The sequence below is a fragment of the Balaenoptera acutorostrata genome, chromosome 1 (genome assembly GCF_949987535.1).
Source record: "Balaenoptera acutorostrata chromosome 1, mBalAcu1.1, whole genome shotgun sequence".
NCBI lineage: Eukaryota > Metazoa > Chordata > Mammalia > Artiodactyla > Balaenopteridae > Balaenoptera > Balaenoptera acutorostrata.
Window position 1 is genome coordinate 59,331,457 of NC_080064.1, and position 22,796 is coordinate 59,354,252.

General features: G+C 38.3%; 1 protein-coding gene across 4 annotated transcripts in view; it reads right to left on the minus strand.

Annotated features, from left to right (window-relative positions):
* The window catches only part of WLS (Wnt ligand secretion mediator), a 108,908-nt gene that overhangs the window by 71,719 nt on the left and 14,393 nt on the right, over positions 1-22,796 (minus strand). For 2 of the 4 annotated variants that reach the window (XM_007182903.2, XM_007182905.3), the window contains exon 2: positions 284-556. The exons of the other annotated variants lie outside the window; for them this stretch is intronic. In XM_007182903.2, coding sequence (XP_007182965.1) covers positions 284-556 — 273 coding nt within the window. The remainder of the gene's footprint in view (positions 1-283; positions 557-22,796) is intronic. 4 annotated transcript variants of the gene reach the window in all.

Sequence of the window (22,796 nt, forward strand, 5' to 3'; positions counted from 1 at the left end):
GGCTGCCTGACTTTGAATTCCAGCTCCTCCACTCTCTAGCCTTCTGACTTTGGGCAGTCTCACTGATGCCTGAGTTTTCTATGTGTAAAATGAAATAAGACTTACCTCTAGGAATTAAATGGGTTAATTCAGGTAGAGTACTCAGAAAAGTGTCTAATAAGTAGAAAGCAGTCGATAATTGTCACTAGTAATACTATTATTTTACTGTTATTATAACTGGCTCTGAAAAGCCTGAAGAGAGAAATTCTCCAGGATAGGAGAGGGATGGGGAGAAAGCACTTACTGATTTGGTTGTTCAGCTTGAATGCAATGTCCAGCTGCAGGATAAACAGCATGAACTGGAACCAAGGACTCATCTCCATGGAGGGGAGGGGAATGTGAACAGAAAACACAATGTCATTGGCTTCGATTTCCCTTGGAATCGCTTCCTCAATGTCTCGGATCTTGTCACACTGGTTGGGTCCCCAAGGCATTAACCATTTTGTCTTGTGATGGTTTTTACGGACATCCACGCATTTCACTGACATGTAGGACACTGCCGTTGTGGGTCCTGGAGCTGAAAAGAGAATATTTTCCTGTTTTAGAAGAATCATCCACGCAAGTGCCTATTTCTGTCTAATATTCTTTCCACTACTGTCCTCTCTCCATTTTTCACACCACCTTCTAAAACTTGAGGTCATTAATACCAAGAGATCTCCCAGATCCAGATGAGGATCCTTCAGTGACCTCCAGAGGCATCATAAAGCATCCCCAAGAGCCTTCCCACTGTTTTCAGTGACTGTTATTTATTGAAAGAATACATTTGTTCTCTTCAGTGTTGTTCAGTTACCTCCTCATTCCAAACAAATGTCACAAAAATCAACTGTGCTTCACTTTCCACCTGCCTGAGGGCTTGGAGACGTCTGGGGCTCCACAGAACACAGTGTCTGAAGTCAGAAGACCTGGGTCTGAAGCCTGGTTGAATGACTTACTCTCAGATAATTTTGGGTAAATTGGTTAAATCTATAGTAGCTTCAGGATCCTCATCTGAGAAGTAAGATGGTTGGCTTCTAAAATTCAACCAAGACGGCTGGTTTCTAAGATTCTTCTTAACTCTGAAATTCTACAACACTGCTTTTGATTGAGAGAAAGAATTTTTCTGACTTTGGGCCCCCATTTAATGTACCTATCAGAGGATGGAACCCAAACACTGACTGACACTTTAAGGGTATACTAAAATACGATACATGCATTTCAAGAGGGATCATCAAATTTGAAATATATAACATTAACAACACAATTTTGTGATTATAAAATGGTCACATAATTATAACAGAAAATTTGCAAAATACAGAAATGTTGAAGTTCAAAACAACATTTACCCAAAATCCCACTAAAGAGAAGTAACCACTGTTGGAAAAATATCAAAGTATTATCTGTCTTTTCTATGAGTGTGTAACTAGATACAAATTTATAGAGGAATTAATTTGTATAACTTTAAAATACATACTAATATTAACACATATTGTTACAAAATAGGGTCATACCTATTTGTAGCTTCTTTTTAATCACTTAGCAAAGTAGAGTAGAACAGTGGTAAATAAAACAAGCTGTGAAGCCAACTTGCCTGGCTCTCTCATTTCTGGTTGTGTCACCATGAATCCAAGCTAGCAAAGTTTGGGGTGAATTTCTAAACCTGTCTGTGTATTAGTCTTGTTATCTCTTAAATGGCAACAATAATAGCTTGAATGCCGTATCCAGCTGCAGGATAAACAGCATGAACTGGAACCAAGGACTCATCTCCATGGAGGGGAGGGGACTGTGGACAGAAGACACAATGTCATTGGCTTCGATTTCCCTTGGAATCACTTCCTCGATGTCTCAGATCTTGTCATACTCTCTGAGCCGTATATATTAAACAAATTAACATATGAAAAGTATTCAGAACAGTGCTTGAAAGTACATGAAAAAATATAAAATTAATTTTAGCTATTATATTATAAATATTTTCTGTATAATTAAAATTTTTCAACTAGTGGTTGCAAAATAATCACACGATACACCTTTTTAATTTACCTATAACCCCCCACTCCTTGTTTTGTAAAGGTTGTCTATAAATAAGAATAATTCTTTGCCTAATATGTTTTGTTAGTGATTTACCTCAACTTTTCCCTCTGCTGTCTCAATTTGTTTACGGCATATTTTAATACAGAGAAATCCCAGATTTCATCCCAGATTTCAATCACACTTTTATGTTTTTCCCATTCTTCTGTGTATAGAAAGACTTTCTAATCTCCAAATTCAATAAACTTTTACCTTCTAGTCATCTTTAACAATTTCATTTTTTAAATATTTAAATAGTTGATCCACCTGGAATTTGTTTTGTTATAAGGGATGAGGTGAGAATCTAGTTTCATTTTTCTAAATATTTAAATTATTCTTTACTGAACAAACTCTCCTTTTTTGTTGCTTTATGACATCACCTTTACCTTATGTATACAAATAGGTATTTCTGGACAATCTAGTCTATTTCCATGTATTGGACTGTAAATTCATGGCCCAACACAACATGGTTTTAAGTCATGTAAACTGATGGTTTATATCAATATCTGATAGAGTAAAACCCCTCCCCCATGCCATTTCATGTTTATATTTTTTGCTGGGATCTGACTGAAATTACATTACATCTATAAATGAATGTGGACAGAGTCGGCATCCTTTCCTGACATTTAGTTTTCTCACCCAAGAACAGTGATCACTTCTCTATTAACTGCAGTCCATTTTAATATCTCTTTGAAAATTTTCCTAGTTTTATTCATGTAGATCCTTCTACTACAATATATTCTTAGATCTATTTATAAAACTTTTCTCTGAAAGTAGTGGAAGGAAAACATAAATCTGGTTTATGTACATGGTTTAAATATGTTTAATTTTGCACATATGATACTTGACATACAGTGCTTTCAGACCCTTTATGAACAGAAATCATCTCTTACTTGACAGAGATCAAATAGCAGCTAGAGGAATATGTAAAGCAAGAGGAAAAGTCACTTATGATGCAAGAGTGTGTATTATTAATACTTTGCCCTACTTCTAGTGCTCAAATACACATTTTTCTATCCCTAAATATCAATCCTAACAGTAAATTTTGAGTAGTAAAACGTTATGTTCCCAGAAAGTTGGGACGATGCCTACTAAAACTTACCAGAAAACACAGCACTGCTAAACTCTAGCTGAAAGTTCTTCAATGCAGTATCCTCAATACCACAACACAGAGCCACCACTAATCCATGCCAGGGAAGTTTTTCTTTAAAACTCAAAACTGTATCATGAATACATTTTACACCTAATCCATCTAAAATCAGACATCTCACTTATTATTAGAAATATGAACCAATCAAACTTTGGTTATCCTGACTCTGCTAAATAGCCCACCAACATTACAAAGACCAAATGGCACATTTAACTAAACTTCTTTTAATGTGGTTGGAGAATAAACAGGGAGACAAAAGTCATGAATTCTATTTTTGGCTAACATACTCAAACTGACTATTTGCTGCAGAAAATAGTTACTACATTTTAAAACTTCTATTCTTCCAAAATGAACCTAACCTTTTTTCATTTCTTTATTTTTTCCTTTTGAAAAACAAGTCTCTCCCTCCTTAGACCAAAATGAAAAATAACTATCTGAGTTCCTAGTTAACCTCCAAAACCACATTCCAAACTTAATAACAGAGAAGCTGAACACTTTACAGGCACAAAGGCTGCATTTTTAATGGACACGGTGAACGCCTGCCTTTGTAGCAGCCTGACTTATGTTCATTCTTTCATTAGTCTAGTGTTTCTTACATAAAGAAAAAAATCCCAGGAATACTAATATTTTCATAAATATCATGGCAATGAACGTGGGAAGCCGCAAGTGCATCTCAAGCTATACTATAAGAATCACAAGTATTTTTCTTCACTTGAATAAATCTAGTCTAAAAAACCTTTTGTATAACTTAAAAAACCTGAAGATAATTCAACATTTTCCATTTCTAATAGTGCTCAAAAGGCGAAACCCTTGTATCATTTGAGAAAGTAAACAGACATTCTGATATTCAAACATGGACAGTTAATGTTCCCTGAATATGTTTACAGTTCAAGACAACTTCCTACTCCAGCTAAAAGTGAATTTCCAGGTGTTTCTTATGTAGAAAGCATATCAAAGTAAGCCAAAAACAAAGTCTATAGCTCTTAGCTGATTGCCTACTATAGAAGGTGTTTTCATCAGCTATAGCCAACAATGTGACTACGTAGATCACAAAGCAGTGTCTAAAATCAAAAGAACTTTGATTTCTGTCTTTAAATTTTTAAAAAGTGTGAGGGATTTTATTGTAAGAGAAAAGAATGAAATGGGAGAAGCTGAAATTATCTGTAACCTTTGAACAAGCCACAGTCAACTAACCAACAGTTATACATAAGGAAGGCCTCAGTCACCAGCGTGGTTCTAGGGATTAATAGTTTGTGTACTTAAGAAGGAACTAGATGGATTCAGGTCAACAAACTGAGTCATGTTTGCTCAGGTGAAAGCTAAAAATAACCACTCCTCAGTATTCCTAGGATAGTAATGTAATATCACCCAGCTGCTTCGGCACATATTATAAATGTCTCCTCTACCCATTCGTAGGACTTAGTTGAAAACAAGTGGCCCAAAGCTACTTCTACATCAGTACAATTTCATAGACAGAGCAGTTTGGCCCAAAATGAATATGCCCAGGCACTATGGACTGGTTAGTTTATGGTAGGTTAACACAACTTTTGGAGTAGGCACAGAAGTTATAAAACACAAGCTACTCTTTGAAAACACCACCCCATTTTGAGGCCAGTTCTCTACCGTGTCAAACATAGGCCATTTTTTTCCCTTTTTTTAATCTGTATTTCAACACAGTATTTTTGGCCTCCGTCTCTCCACAATAGCAGAGAACTGTGAAATCTGACACTACACAACATTTAAAGTGATGTGAAATCAATAAGACTTCTAATTCGAGGCTGTGAAAAACTGCACAAACACAACATGAAGCCTCTTTAAAAATTCAGTGACCCTTCAGTGACATACATCACTAAGGCTCATACTGCATTCACCAAAAATGTCTTGAATACCTACTATGCACAAAGCACTGTTAGGTGCTTGAGGGAACCTAACAGACACCAGCCACGTGGAATGTAAAAATAATGGGGAAAACAGACAATACATAAATAATTACAGGAAAAAGTAATTATAGCTGTGGTGATACTATATTTACCCTGACATTACCTGAGAAAGGGACATAGTCAGATATTTGAAAGGCAGGAGAAATGAATTCACTAGAATGAGGCAAAAATTCCAGTCATCATTACAATGCAACCTTGAATAAAAATGTAAGTGAACAATGACTAAACCTGTACTTCTTTTGGAAGAATATTCATTGACTCCAGTCAGCTTCCTGTTATGGCATCTCAAATGGCTGTCCAGTTTACAAATTACTATCTGGCCAACCACTACCGCTATCATGCTCAAAGTTGAGTCAACATCAAATCATTAGCCCCTACTCCCGCCAGAACCTTTAATTAGAGAGTTGGACAGAGACACAAGACTTGGTTGCCTCCTAGAAAAGTTAAAATAAAATTACAACATGCTGACATGACACATGGTCTCCGTTTAAGCCAACACAGACTATTTATTTCTTTGCTTTATTACAAGTAAAGAAGATTCCTGTAGCAGTTATCTAGGAGTATTACTATTATGCGGGCACTGTGCAACCTAAAGATAGAGACAAATGACAGTCCCAGACCCTGAGTTGCTCACAGTCGAGTGTGGGAGGGTGAGAAGTTGGCAGAGAAGTCCATCCTGATTGAAACGTGCCCTTACAGATGTTGCACAGGAGGCATCATTCGTGAAGGGGGCTGGGAGAGCTGCCTGCCCGAGGCCTGGACTTAGACTTCAAAGAGAGCAGGTGTTAGTTAGCCAGGTGGAAAAGGAGACAGGAGCAGGGAAGGCGCTGAAGAAGAGCATGTGCTGGGTCAGAGGCTATCTAGAAAACCACAATACAGTCGTCCCTCTGTATCCGTGGAGGATTGCTTCCACGGCCACTATGGATACCAGATTCTGAGGATGCTCAAGTCCCTTCTATAAAATGGCACAATATAGTCAGCCCTCCTGATGAGCAGATCGATCCCTGGCTGGTTGATCTGAGGATACCGAAGGCCAATTGTACGGTCTGTGTTTGAACATCAAATTTAAGAAGAGATCATTTACTAGGTGAAAATGCTGCACAGCCCTAGCCTTGTTACAGCCCTTTGCTTTCTCTACCAGGGGTCTAGTTCTCTAGGGGGCCTTGGCTTCTGTTCCCAACAGGCTCAGCTTCACTTTGTACAGCGACATGAAGAGACCCACAGATAACAAAGAACTTTTATTTGGGGGAATCTTTCCTTCTAAGACACTGTTGGCACCTTATAGGTAGCCACAAGGCCAGACATGAGCAACACGGTGCCCCGGAAGGAAGGGAGAAGGCAATGGGGTCTCCAAAGAGCCTGTGCAGTCTCCATTATCAGCATAGCCTTCACCTAAATGAGAGGAAGACTGTCTTCCTTGCAACCGAAATGATATTTCAGGATTAATGTGCTTTGGGCTCCAAGGGGAAGGAATGTGGAAAACAGACCAATTAAAAGGGTAATTCATGTTTACAAGCATTAATAACCAGAACCTCTCTAATTGAAAAAGTAACGATTTTAATTAAAAATGGTCAAACATTTCAGAAATATTTTAGAGAATTTTATTTTTATAATAGCATCTTAGCTAACAAAAATGAAAAAACAAAACTATACACACTGATTTAAAAACACAATCATTTCATGATGTATGTAAGTCAAATCATTATTCTGTACCCCTTAAACTTATACAGTGTTGTATGTCAACTATATCTCAATAAAACTGGAAGAAAAACATTAAACACACCCTTACAATTAATGAAATGAAACAAAGCTGAGTAGACTCCCATTAATTATATGATCTAATAATGAATATATAATAACGGACAGAATAACCCAACCAGTATAAGACTGTCCCTAGAAAAAAATGCTGTAACAGTACTTATTCAAAATTTGTTTTAATGTCAAACATAAATGAATAGTTAGATCTGTAAATTAACATCTTGAAAGTTAAATCACTTGCTTCCTGTCTTCATAGATTTTATGGTCTGGTAAATCTTTGCTGTCTGATTTGATCCCATTTAACTATAAGATTTCTACACATTTTGTACCCTACTGTATTCCAGGAAAATTGTTTTAATTGTCTGAATGAAAGAAATTGTATTAATACTTCATATAAAAGTTTACAAAATATCCAAGCTGTAAGCAACTATCCCTGAGACCAGGTCATTTTCTCTTCTGGAATGAAATGTGATATATAATGTTATAAATTTGGGGACTTAACATTTAAATCTGGAGAAATTTTTAAACTGTTATGAAATATATGCAATAAGTCTGATCCAGGTAAACTATAGAGCTGTTTAAACAAAGTACATTATTTATATTCTTACAATTATTTACTTTCTTGAAAGTGTTATTTTTCTTTGTTGTAGAAAATGGTGCACTTGTATAAGAGTTCATTACTCTTATTTTTGATTATTTTGCTTTTGCTAATTAATAAAAATTTAAGGTGTTATTTCCTTTAATTTCATTCCTATTTCTTAAAATAACTTATTAAGCTGTTTATATAGGTGTAAAAAATATGTGACAGAATTATATTTAGAAGAGAGACGTATTAAAATATTAAAGTGAAAATAAATAAATAAATAAATAAAAACACAGACAATTGCTAGCAGATACTTTCTACTGACTCAAGAGGGAGGTTGATTTAACTCTTGAAATCTGGTCTTACTTCAAAATCTGCTGTCATGATCTCCGACCTGTATAAACATGAATAATTGGTTTATTTATTTTTTACAATTTAATTTGTTTATTTGTTCTCTACCTTGTTCCCTAAAAGATTTTGGATACTAGGAAGTGAATATTAGACTTTATTTTTTAAAAAGAGTTGAGGCTGATTTAAAAGCATGGAATTAATGTTTGGCGCACTAAGAATTACTTGGCCTATGTCTGTATCTATGAAAGTAGAGAATAAAAGCAATAGCTGGATAATGTAAGCCCCACAGTTTTCACCTGAACTACAAAGCTAAATGGCTCAATATCCATTTCACTTTGTAATATAGAGAAAACTTCCATTGCCTGGCTATGAACGGTATGTATAAGATGTTCATCATGGATGGTATGTATAAGATGTTCATAAAAGATTATATACTCAAATTGGTTCTAAGCTGTGCCTATCTGAATATCTACGCTTGCCTAAATGAGAATTTATATGAAATGCATTGGGCCTTTAAGGCCCTTGGACAATTCCAGGGTTTGCTTAGAAATTTTTGATTCCCTCCCAAGGGAGGGCATGGGGAAAAGAGGGGCAGAGGAACATAGGTGGCCACAGAAACCAAGGAGACCAGATGAATACCTGTTATTTCTACAACTACAAGTTTTATTCAAACCACCCCCCCAAACACTCATTTAACATAAAGGAATCTTCAGCTAAATTTAAAAATTAGCTTTTAAATGTATTAAATTGAATTCCCTCAGAGATTGCACCTGCCTTTCTTAAGCTCAGAAACCTTCTACCTTAATTCCAGTTAAAAGGATACATGTGGGATATACTGTACAACTGAAGTAGCCAGAGCATGTTATCTGGTTGAGTTGGGAGGTTTTAGACAACTAGCAATTCCTTGACCAATTCTACTTACTGTTCCCTCCAGGTCAGTTCCTAAAAAGATTTCTTAGTATCTACCACAGCATGTACCTAAGTTTTAGAATGTCTCATAATAATGACCACTTCAAAACTTTTCAGCTAAAGAAAGTGTAAATACTTGTGTTAAACTGAGTGCTTCAGAATTAACTGACTCAGTCTGTTAATTCCTTTACATAAATTGCTCTGAAGTTGTAATGGTCAGACACTCACTCTACCTCTGCCATTGACTTTGAAGATAAAATTCTCCTATATTTCAACCATACCAATTAAATCTTACGAGATTACTAACTAAAATATTATTTCACGATTCAATCTCAGTCACTAGAGAACCAAAAGTGGGTGTGCAGGGCCAAGATCTGGAGAAGTAATTTTCAGAATTATCCTAGCTATGCCCCAGTGGGCGTAACGGGGTACACTAAGTGACGTGTAATTCATTCTTGCCAGCCGTTTTCAGTAAGTAGTAGTTAATTATGCTAACATCTGTTCTAAGAAAGCTAAATTTTTAAACACAGCAGAACATTCCTCTACACTAACCTACCACCACCAAAACACACAAACACACACACACCCCACATAGCAGAGATGAATGCAAAGTAATTTGTACTGTACACACACAAGTCAAACACGTATTTTAAAACAGTTCCCTACAACATAAACTTATGAATAAATGACAGAAATTTTGACAGGAAAGGTTCAGAAATTGTAGCAAACACTTGTGTAATTCATTCCTTCCTTAAAAGATATTGAAAAATAGTGTATGTTTACATCTTAGGTTGATGAGGATTTTAAATGCTTAGCCTGCAACCTCAATTGTTCTGGAGCCAAAGATGCAACAGCTTTGAGGAATAGAAGAATTACTCTACATTTGTCAGAATCTACACAGCAAACATGAAGCGCCACTTGGCTTCCATTACTTGTCTGGCTTGGATCCCGTGGAATTGAGGAGCGCTGGAACCAAGAGGAAAAAAATTACTGTGCTTTGGGACACAGAGCCAAATTCTTACATAGTATTTGAAATGCTGTGGTAAACATGAAGTTACTTTAGGCTCAAGATTAGTGCCAGTTTTTTTTCCCTCTTTTTGAAAAAATAATAAAACGCACATAAAGAGCCCTGCCAGAGTTTTAGCACATAAAATCCGCCAACCATTAGACGTGCTAATTGGGGGAGCAATCCTGAGTTCAGATTAAAAACACTGACCCTCACCTTTGGTGTCTGGCAACGAACAGAGATTAAATTAAGAAGCTTGACAGGTACATCCAGTATTTCTAACCTCTAGCTCTGAAAAATACCTACAATTACTGTTTCTCCATCACTTCAAAAATACTCAAAACACTAGAAACTACACATGAAGTGAACACAAAAGTCCTCCACAGAGAAAGCAAACGGCTCATCTGTTGACACTATTGCTCATCGCTCAGCAAACCAGTCATCTGGGCTGAATTTCTGACTTTGTGCCAGTGAGTCAAAATCAGCCACCATTCAGCCAAAAGGCTGTGGAATGCAGCCAAGACCACCTATGGAAAGTGAATTATAGCATCTTATAATTTACTACCTTGGCTATGATCTCAGAAACCCAGCATGGAGGGTGAACAAGCTTTTGTGTGGAAAATCTCTCAGAGCCCCTGTAGAGGCCCCCAAAGCTGCTCTTGGCAGCTCCGTGGGTAGGGGAGACAAAAAGGTGGCCACCTGGCTCTATGAACCAGCAAGCTCACCACTGGCACACCTTTGGAGTGAAACTTTAGGGTTAGAAAACCCCCAAATTAAATCTCCTAGGAGAAACAGCTGCTTTGTTCTGAAGTACCTATTACATTCTACAATAATTTCACATGTTTATTACCTATCATTTATTGTTATCAGACATGTATTATTTATAAATTATAGATATTCTACTTTTATCAATATTATCAATGTTAACAATAAACATGAACACTAACTAATATGTGAACTGCACGTTGCATTTTACAAAGCACTTTCAGACACCTGGATAATCTAATCCTCATAGGAAACAGGTGAGGTTGTTATTATAATGGTCCGCACTGCATATGCAGAAGATTGGTGGCTTTGTCCCACCAGTAAGTGGCAGAGCTGGGACTTGAACCCCGGTCTCACTTCACATCTGCTGCTCTTTCCAATACACCACATTGCCTCAATTGCCAGTTTACTTATTAGCCTTCACCTGTTTACTATGAGGGTTTGCAGCCAATATTAAAATTGTGGGAGCATGTTTAGATACCACTCTTCAGCATTATTTCCTGGAAACTGAGGTTCACAAAGGTAGGACTTAACAGTTATTTACCCTATACCAGCACTGCCTTGAAGGGATCAAGTCCTGCATGATGGAAAGAAAACAGGAGACAAAATGAGATAAAATAGTCACATCTTAGACTTAAGCGTATATAATTAATGGCTGCAAATTTGAAGATTTTATAACAAAATCTATATTCCTAAGAACATATATAGGGAAATTTTTGGCTGTTTCATTAACATCCCCTACACAAGTCACTTGCTTTTAAAGGCATCAAATCCTACTTTTGAGATCAAATCTACAAAACAGCTCAGGCAGAAACCTGGGCAAAAGAATCTCCTGCGGCATTATGATCTATTTACCTAGCAGCTCTAAATGAGATTTTCTCTGTGGTCCAATGAATTACATACGAAAGTTCACAAAAGAGTAGCAAAGAAAAGCAATGGAAGACTTCTGGTGTTGAAGGAACTGTGGAGCACAGGATGGTATCAGAAGTCTTGAGATGACACACGGAGCTTCTGAATGGTGACGGGCAAATGCAATTGTGACTGAAGGGAAGAGCTAGTTAGGAGGAAGAATTTGTGGGCCCTGTTGGTTAACGCGGGACATGAGTGAGAGAGAGAAGTCAAGGATGTCCAAGTTCCTTGCATGGGCAGCAGATGGATGGCAATGTCATTTGCTAGGAGAGGAATCAAAGGAAAATGAGTGATATGTCATATGACAGGCAGAATATAAAGAAGCTGGGGGTGTAGAGCTCGTTAAATTAAAGAGCTCAGTCTGTATGATGCAGGGGGTGTTACAGATAAAAGGTCAAATACATGAATGACTAAGATTTGGAAGAGGAGTTAGATTTATTCTAGGTGGTTCCAATGTTGCAAGTTCTAAGGAAGGAAATCTGAGAGCAACAAAAATCAGATGGTCCGAAGTTAACCTGACCAGTTGAAGACAATGAGTTGCTCATACCTGTGTGAGTACAAATGCTCCTACTAGAAACACGTGGTAAGTGCAAAGAGTGCAGAGGACATTTGAGCACTGGATGGGGATGGAAAGACAGCCTTTAGGGCCTTCTCCATCATTATATTCTATGAGCACTCTTCAGACATTTAGAGCTTCAACTCTGGGCCACAAATTGGTCTGCTATCCTGAATTACTACAAGTTTTAGGATAAGAACCTTGGCAAAATGAAGTATCCTAGGAATCAGGATTGTGGAGTTCTAGTACTGGATATGCCACTAAGCAGGCAAAGTATTCAACCAATCTTGGGCCCCAGTTCTCTCAACTGTAAAGGGCAGTATTTTAACTGCTGGACACTCCTAACTTAGAAATTCTTCGACTCTAAAGGGAATTTATATGTTCTATGTTATGGTGAAAGTCATTCTTTTAAGGTTGAAAAATACCCTTTGAAATTAGGATCAATGTATATGCCAACACTACAGGCTGCCATGCCTTGCCCATCTAGCCCCTTCTCCCCTCATTTTCCTTGTATTTTCACATCTGTTAGAGGAAAAGACTGTAATCTCCTACTCATCTCTGTTGCTTATTGAGGCCGAAATGGGCTCTGGGTGTTTTCTATCTTCCAACAGCTGCTGACATCAACAAATTATTCCAGAAAGCAAAGGCAAGCTAGAGCCAACTGTATATGTAAAATTTCATACTGATATATTCAGCACGATGAAATATACCCCTGTAATACATACTATGGGAAGGTGGTCCAACCTAATCATAATGAAAACGTTTAGGGTAAAAAACCCAAAACTCCATTCCAGCTTCCAGCCAATGGCCCATACACTTGCAGTATAACAACACAAAGACATTCCAATACAATGAAATAATCTGGAGTATGTCCAACCTCTATTTTTCAGGTTGATAGAAAAAGGCTCAACAGAGCTGAGTCTATTATTCAGAAGAAATGGAAGTCATGGCAAACACTGCCCTAAGCCAAAAGATCATGGACAAAATTTGCTAACGAGACATCAATCCATAACATTCATTCAGATTTTCATTTAAACTGCTGGGTTCTTAATATATTTCAAAATTTACCCAGATTACCCTCTATGAAAAAAATGTTCCATAAGAGAAAATGACAATTACAGTGCAGCAAGGGAAATGCTTTCACTGAAAGGGTTCTTTAGGTTGCTGTAGGCATCTACAAAAACAGAACAAGAGAAATTAAAAGCAAGGGCTCTAGACTCAGAAAAACTTGGGATCAAATCTAACTCTGTTTCTTACTAGCAATTTAGTTGGGCAATTTTCATGGCCTTACAAAATGCCGGTTTCTCCTTTGTAAAAGTTTACTATGAGTACCCACCTCGTAAGTTTGTTGTAAAGATAAAATAATTAGTAAAAAGAGCCTATCACAGTACCTTGCACATAGTGAGGCCTTAATGAATGTTAACTACTGATAATAAGAAAGCTGCCACCAGATGGAGAAGAATAATCTGGTGGGAGATGGTGACATGCTCCTTGCTCTCTATCCTGTCTCCCCCTCCCTCCCCCTAGGGATGTGTTTATCTAAACATTCAAGGAACTAGAAGGTCTGAACCTTGGGTCATTAAAAAAAACAGAGGTTCTCAGCAATCGGAGATCATTCTATCAGAATTTTAACTTGAACGTCTAAGATGTCTTTCCCTAAGAAACATCCCAGGGATATCCTAAGCAGCCTGTTGTTTGAACACAGAATTAGCTCTTAATTTTCTCCTCAGTGAAATGGGCTTAATAACATTAGAAAATAACTATAGCCAAAAGTATTAATGTGGGTCTTCCCTACTCCATCTCCTCCTCCCTGCAGATAGAGAGAATGCTGGTTTTGCTTGCTCTGTTGCAGGCCCTCACCAGCCCCCAGCAAGGGTTCAACTTATTGCTAAATGGATTCTTTGAGTTTTCATGATACACAATCAAGAGAAAAGGGACAAGTGGAAGAGATGGGCTTGGGGGGAAATTTTACCAGAGGAGGTTTTAGGGTATTTTGGAAGAGAGAAGTCAGAAGCATCGAAGAAAAGGGGGATTTCCAGAAGTAGTGTTACAGATTATATGTCTTCTTTACCGTGTTTCACAGTATGAATAGAGAACTGAAGTTATTATACGACTTTAAATTCATTTTGGGGGGATTGCCCATTTCTTTGACAGAATCACTACTTCAGGATGGCTCTATTAGGCTAGTCATGTCTTTACATGGGGGCAACACAAACAAAACAGATTAACAGGTGCAAAAAAATGTCATCTAAACCTTTGGCAGGACTTATTTAATCAGCACATGACACTGGGAAGATGGAAAGGATTGACATTTTAGAAAGGCAAGTTAGGATTATGGGGCTACACCTACACTATATCATCATCATTTTATTTCAATATTTTGTTCAAAGCCTGGGCTCTTTACAATCAGAGAACTGCACATGCCTGTTCCCTCTTAATACTCCTGGCTACCCTGCCCCCATCCCTCTACCCCAGGGTTTCTCAACCCCGGCACTGTTGACATTTGGGGCTGGATAAATGTGGAGGCTCTTCTGGGCACTACAGGGTATCTGGCAGCAGCCCTGGCTTCTATCCACTAGTTGCCAGGAGCATCTTCTCTCCTCCTCCCGAATGTAGTGCAAATCAAAAATGTCTCTAGACATTGCCAAATATCCCCTGGGGGGAAAAATTACTCCTGGTTGAGAACCCCGGCTTTATCCCAATCACTCGGGCTTCAGAGAAAAATTCATACCCCACTAAGCCAATTTGCGACACTCCCTTTTCAGAGTTTGCAACTACGGGGATTCCAAGCTCTGAATAATCCATAACCATCACAGTTGCCTGCATGCTGGACTGGCTGCATCAGGCATCAGGTTGTCATCTACAAATTATAAATGATTATAACAGCTACCAATCGTTGGGTATTTCATATGTGCCAGGAAGCAGGCTAGGGGATTTAACTGGATTGATTTTCATTCTTATACAGCAGTAAGTGGTAGATATCATTATCTCCATTTAGAGATGAGTAAAATGAGGCTCTGAAAATGTAAATAACTCAACCAAGGTCACAGCCAATAAAGGGTTGAGCTGGGGTTTGAACCTAAATCCATCTGAGTCCAGAGTCTCTCTCCGTCTCAGGTCACCCTATTTCTCCTAATGAGAAAAACCAGTGCAGACATATATGCGAAGTACATTTGGCGTAAGTTACATGAGTTAAAATGGGGAGGCCAGCACATAGACTGTTGTAGAACTCGGTGCTCTCTGAACTAAGCTGATCACCAGTAATAGAGGCGTGTTTGTTCTAAGGACACTAACAAGTTGATTTTTGAATTATGGATTTTCTACTGAAGACAGGAAAATGGTGGTTTCCTCTAAGTAGAAACAACAAGCAGTAGCTGGTTGCCATGGTAGCAGAGGTAAACTTAATCTTGCCTGGGAATACAATCACCAGACAGGGACAGCAAGATTCTGGTAAGGAATCTTACCAGACAATGGTGTTTTCACCTGGAAAAGGGAAAGTCAGAGAGAAATGATAGTCATCTTCAATTATTTGAAAGGCCACCATCTAACAAAAGGGAAGCAGCACATATTCTAGATTATTCCAAAAGGAAAATCCAGGATTCATGAGTGGAAAATACAATGTGGTAATGGAAACCAGTTTTCCATTGAATTATAAGAAAGAACATTTAACCATCATAGTGTTTCAACTAGATTGAAAAATTAAACAATTTTAATTGTCTGTTGAGCAACCGTCACTGGAATGGAAAAAAGGCTGCCAGGGAGGTCGTCTGTGTTGGGGAGACCCCAGTGTGGGTGAGGTTAGACTAGACAAATTCCCAGGACCCTTACAAAACAAGAATCTCTGTTTCTCTAAAGAATTGGGAAATTGTGGATTCCTGCTGAAAACAGACAAATGGAGTGTGGGAAAGGTGGGGATCTCCATTGGGCAAAAAAGCACCAGCAGTTCATTGCCATAATAGGAGAGGTAGACTCCCATCTTGCCTGGGAAGAAAATATCATTTAGGTGGTACCAGATAAGAGGGGAAGACCTTGTGGGGGATTTTTTTCTCTTCTGAATAGATGACCAAGGGGTAGGGCAGTAGGGTTTTAAAAAAAGGACCAAGAATCAAGCAGCTCTTTCTTTTGTCTTCCAACCCTAAGACACTGTGATGCCTCTTTCTTGGAATTTACAGCCAGCTCTCACTATCTGATTTAAACAATCCATTCAATTTTTTAAAGAAAATAGACAAACATCCAGGTAAGGAATAGCTAGAATAACAGTTGACAGCTTTCTTCTAAACACTAATATTGCCTTTGGTTTCACTATCCTTGACTTGCCCTCAACCAACAATTCGTTATAAAACAACTCACCACCAGATTCAGGGAATGGATAGGACAGGGCTAACTAACCTCAACCTTTCCTCTTGGAAAACCCACCACATTGTAAATTTGCTGGACCTGTCTTCGAAAATAAAATTGTTACAAAGTCAACTTCTGCTAAGGCACACAACCTCCCTTGTAAAAGGGAGGAGGTGCTAAAATAATAACAGGTTTTCAAAAAAAAAACCATACTGATTCATCTTACCATATTATATATGAATAATACATTAAGAGAATTTTCCCTATCTCTTCATCTCTAGGGCACTCAAAGCATTTACATTCTCATTATTTTACACCCATTAAGTGGGTACCAAAGATTATTATCCTCCTTTGATTTCTAAGAAAGCAACTACAGAAAGGTTACACAAGTAAACTGTCCAAGTTGCTCAGGAAATTGAGATGTTTGGAGTTGTCCACTCAGTGCTTGTTTTAGGGACTTAGTACTACAAAGTGACTGAATCCTAAGTCACCAAAACCCCCAAGTCTTACCTATCTCTTCCCCATTTCTCACACACGCATGAAATTTTCATCAACTAAGCACAAAGCTGCCACCATGTAGATCTTGGACAAGGGTATCCTATCAGACCAGCACCACGTCTGCAAGAAGCCTGTCACCACACCTGACTTGGTTTTCCAACCAGAATCAACCCACTACTTTATCAAGTGAAGTTGATTCTGCCTGGCCATGTCTGGGAAATTTTTAACCCCTCGATTAGCTATTAACAATTGGTTTCACTCAGACGAGACAAAGGACAAAATAATAGTGGTTTAAAAAAAAATGCCTCCACCATTCTGATTACAAAGGAGGCATGATTAACGAAGTTCCCTTTGTGTCCAAGCTCCATTCTGAGAGCCAGAGAAAGAGATTTCCACCCCCCTTTTTTGATTGCTGAGTCTTTTCCTACTTGTCTCATCACCCACACAATCTGTTCATAGCCCAAAGAGACAATCCCGCCAGTCTGTGGAGAGTTCCTAAAACATTTATGTCGTGAAAGCAGACAGGATGAACAGGACCTCATCTCACAAAGGATGATGGGACATTCAGCAAAAGAATTCACAAAGGGAAATACAGACGGAAGGCCCTAGGCTGAATGGATTTGCCCACAATGTCTAACACAATGCCCGTCCTTATGGATATTTGTAAACCTTCTGGTCAATTTACAACCACCCCCAGGTTTTGTCCCTAAAACTCCACCGCTTTTCGAACTTACAGTTTTTAAAGAAAATACAATTATCGAGTTAAAGAAGTCCAAATCAGTGCTTTAAGGATCGTTCAGTCTCTCTAGACCTTTAAACATGAAAACAGCAAGTGAAACAAAGATTCTAGTTCCAGTTCAACCATGTTAGTGGGCCAATATAATGCATATAAAACACTTAGCACATTGCCTAGCACATAGTAAGTGCTCAATTAATATTACCTAATATTTTTACCACACCATGCTCTGTTTTATTAATGATATTTTTATATATGTCCTGCCTGTCTACTCAGCTAAAACGGTGCCACCTCGTTTGTCTTTGGTACATTACAAAAGATAAGTGTCTTGCCTTCATACACATCCTCTTATTTACCGATTTACAGATCTATGGTAGGGTACAGACAAGATACTAAAAGCAAACCTAGTCTCATAGCTGGTGAGAAATAGGTTCCCTGAGATCTCAACTCATTAACTTCACGCTTTCTCTCCATGACACGACAGATGAGCAGATTATCATGATTTGTGCCTCTTTATGTTCCCCAGAATTTAGCAAAGTGCTAAGATATACCTTAATCACCATCTAAACAAATTTCTAATCTGCCGGTAACCTAAAGACTCTGAGGACTTACTTTAATGCCTTTAACAAAAAGAAAAGAAATGGGTGGAAAAAGCCAACGTATTTGGCTTTGAGAAAGACATGCCTCTGTCTTTATTTGCCAAGGGAAAGCATTACCAGGTCTACTCAGCAAATAATCAAAGGCAAGAAGAAGCAGGAGAGATTAAATGATATGTCTAAGGAGGCAAATGGGGCTAGAGCCAGATCTCTTGATACTCTGCTCATAGCTTTTTCTATTAAGCTTGCTCTTAATTCAGTGCCTTGAATGACTTGAATCTTGTCTTGAATTATGTACATCAAATTGTGCTTCCAATGACCACCCACACTGCGAAGGCCCAGGTCAAACTCCCTAATTCTTCAAAAAAATCTTTATATCTGATCTAAAAAATACTTAGAGCACTTAGTCCATTTCACCCACTTTGACCTTGACAACAGACTATCTTCTTTTATCGCTCTTATCTCTCTAATCAAAGTTAAGTTGCCCAAAGGCAAGATCCATGTGTGCATCCCTTCTGGAGCCCATGACTATCCCAGCTCAGAGATTGTAGTAACATGTGCCAGCTCAACCTTTGTTCTGCCTCACAGATTTCTGGATGCCCCAAAGAAACCTCGAGTCATCATAACACCTACTCAAGTTGCCCAACCATCCCCCCAAACACTAGCCTGCTTGGGCAGTCATTAAGCTTCTCCTGTGGTGCCGTCAAGAACTTCATTTTAGCTGCTGGGACATCCTCTTGCCATCCATTTCACACACACATCTAGCTCAGCAGGAGTACATGTTGCAATGAGCTTTGCTTCAAAGCCAACAGCCTGGCCAAGTTCCAAGAATTGTCACTAGTGATCTTCACCAGCCAGTTGGTGCTCCAACCGTGATACAACACACACACACACACACACACCATTTCAACTACTGCTATAGTTGGAAGAGCTGTGCCTAACAGAAGTTGGTTCCATACCTAATTTTATTTTTTAATTGTTACCAAAGACCTAAGATGAGCAAACTCTCCAAATACACCTTCTACGATATAGCAGCAGTCTCCATTGGCCTATCTTTAAACCAAAGGCATAGTAAGTAAATCAGTCTGGGGTCTTTTGGTTGCAAAAGAAAGGAAACCCTGCACAAAGCTGCTTGAGCAAAAATTAAATTAATCAATTAGCAAGGTGAAGATGAAAAATGTCCAGAGACAGCATGGTCTTTAGATAGTGGTTGTTTTGAGAAATCAAATTATATCAACAGACCTCATCTCTCTGCAGTCACTGAATTCTATCATATTTTACTAGCTTCATTTTCAGACTTCATTGGAAGGGCTCCAGCAGTTCCAGGCTCATATTATCTGGGTTCAGGTTCAGTAATAAACAGAGAAGACATCTCTTCCTGGTAGCTTCCACAACAAATCTCAGACTTCATTCTGATTAGACTAAATTGAGCCACGTGTCCCCTGTGGCTTGGTCACATGTCCATAACTGGAGTCAGAGATGAAGATTCTCTTAAAGCTCATGGTCTGAGAGTGGGAAAGGGGAGGTACCACAAAGGAAATGCAGGATCCTGCTATCAACAGAATTAGGCTGAATCATCCTCCTCCGGAAGTCTTCCCTCTTTCCCTAATCTCTAACAAGTTGTATTACAAGGATGATCAACTTTGAAAATAGTATACTAAAGGAAGGAAACAACCAGGCAAGTCACAAAAGAGTATAAGTAGCCAATAAGTATATGAAAATAGGTTCACCCTCACTAGTAATCAAAGAAATGTAAATTAAAAGAAAAAAATATTCTTGGCACATTAGCAAAATTTTTAAAAATAAAATTAATGCCCAGTACTGGCCAAGATGCAGGGATATGGACACTCCCAGGATTGACTTATGAGGTATATGTGATGGTTATCATTGATCTCGAGGGGCAAGATGGAGATTATCAAGATCTTTAAAAATGGGCATGATTTTTGACCTCAGATAAATTCACAGAAGTGAAATTGCTAAGAAAATAATTAAGGGTATGAATAAAAATTTAACTACATGGGAGGTTTTCCCAGTATTGCTATTATATAGCCCCCAAACTGGAAATAACATCAATGTCCAACAGTAGGAGATTAGGTAAACCAACTATGGTAATCCATTCTATGGGCTATCATACCAACACCAAAAATGGCTTTTCAATGCATACTTGTTGGCATGACTTTAAGGGAGAAAGGCATACCATGTAAGAGTTACTAAGTGGGTGACCATACCACAGCACCATTTACTAGCTAAAATTAGTAAATTAATTTCACTCTCATCTCTAGGTGCTCCCTGGCTCCTTCTTTAAGATTTTCCATAGGGTTCTAAAGACCCAGATCTGCCCAGGGAAAGGTCAAAATATCTGGACACCTTCAACAGGCTAAAATTTGTTGTTCCTTCAAAGAGATATTTTTGACATATTTGCTTAACAATTGTTTAAGGGAGCAGGTGAGTGTTACATGGGGAAATTAAAGATGATGGACCACAGGTGACATGTACTTGTCCTAGAAGATAGCTCAGAAAGTAATGTTTGCTTAATATACAGCAACTTCTGTAAGACTTAATTCTCTATATTAAAAAACTAAGCTTTTTACTACTCTTTATCCTATATCATCATGTAGCAATTAATCTTCAAATCCTGAGTAACTCCACCACAAATAAATCTTACCAAATCAACCCTTCTCAAACAAAACTAATCACAAACACAGCTATTCTCCATTTCAGTTTCCATAACTTTAAAATGTGAATATTCCTGGTGGACTGACCTGTCTCAGAGTGCTGTTATTAAGATCAAATGAGATCATTTCTATGAACGTGCTTTGAAGAAGGATAAAAGCACTATACAAATATGAGGTATTAGGAGTATGAAGTCATCACCTAGGTTTAACATGCACTTAACAAAGCATCTCTGAGTCTGTGTCTAGTCTTTGGCTCTGCCATAGCCTTCACGTTCTTTTCCTGTAGTCATTTCTGAAAACCAGACATTGGCCTGCAGAGTTTCCCTGCAACAAAAGGATAGGGCCCTCTCTACTTTCAAATTGGAATAGTGATTATAAAAGCATGGTGTTTCTAGCTGTTGAAACTTAGGTAATTAAATAATAGGGAGAAATGTCAAAGATAATCCAAAAAGCAGACATACATGCCTCATTTAGACTGGAGCCTGAAATGGAAAGAGGCAGCAGCATAAATGAGTAGAGGGGTTAAGGGTTTTCATATTATCTCATTCAAGCCACGGCAATTAAAAATCCTAAAAGATGTAAACTTTTGAGAGTGGGAATTCTTTGAGAATTAGCACCTAATACTAAGAGTAATATTAGTACTACTAAGTACCCTTAGTGCAATCTTTTATAGCACTCCAAATATCTTCCTAAAGGAAAGCATTGCTTTAAAAAAAAAAAAAAAAGAGTTGTTTCTTGGTAGGGCTGTGCCTCTGTACTATGGACTTTTATAGGGTTTTTTCCTACAGTCTTTTTCCCATTGTGAAGAATGGTAAAAGTTTAAATGAAACATGGATGGGTCAATAATAAGCCCACTGAAGTTCTTAAATTCCCTTCTTTTTAAGCCTCCACCCCAATTACATCCCTCCCTTGAGGATATTTACAATCCTCTATGACACATGCTCTGTACCTTCTTGGTTCAAGGAAAACACACCTACAGCATTTCAAATTAACTACTGACCCTTACTCTCACACTATAAACAAACCCTTTTCAAAATCTCAATTGCATTGTGTCCACATTGATTAAAGCTTGAAGCCTGGTGACCTCATGTGGTGTTAACTTCTCCCATGCACCAACAGCATTCTGCCTTTCTACTCAATTACCCCCTTTGGTGCCAGAGGATCGCTACCCAATGAACATACACAATGGACTTCTGCTTCATTACACTAACCAACAGCAGGATAGAAATAAGCAGAAGAGGAATAAACAAGCTAATTTATCATGAGGACAGAGCAAGCTTTCACCAGTCTCGCCATGGAAAACTTCAGTGGTTAACAGGAATATCAATAGTCTGGGGGTGATGTTTATGATCTTACAGATTGCAGACAGAGCCAAATAGACGCTGGTGATTAAAGAATTTTGCAGATTAGCAGGTGTGAACACATGCACACAAAAACCATGCCTTAAAACTCTGGGCTCCTACATAAAACCTACTGAATAATTATTTGGGAAAGCACAACCCAGGGCTTTGGATAATGTGGACTGACACCCTGGTAATTTGCCCCAAGTGTTCGACCTAACTGTGGGGTCCCTCTTATTCATCTTTGACGAGGTGGTCAGGAGGGACCCAGCCTCTTTGTGAGAGGGGTCTGGATACCCCCCTCCCTTCATTAGGCATGGCAAGGGCACAGTGGCTGATTGAATTAACAACTTTGGAGGGCTTCGGTCCCAGTTCCCAGACATTAGCACCATCATCCAGAACAAATTAAAAGTCTCACAGCAATTAAGCAGATTTTGAAAATGAATTTCCCATGGTTCAATGGTTCAACAAGCAATCTTGAGTTAAGTATGAGAGAAGAGTTTTAGAAGGAGAGGAGGAACTGACTGCTGAATTTCCAAAGAAAACACATAATTGGTAGAGGCATAAACAATAAACGTCTGAGCCTCTGCTAACTAGGCTTTTA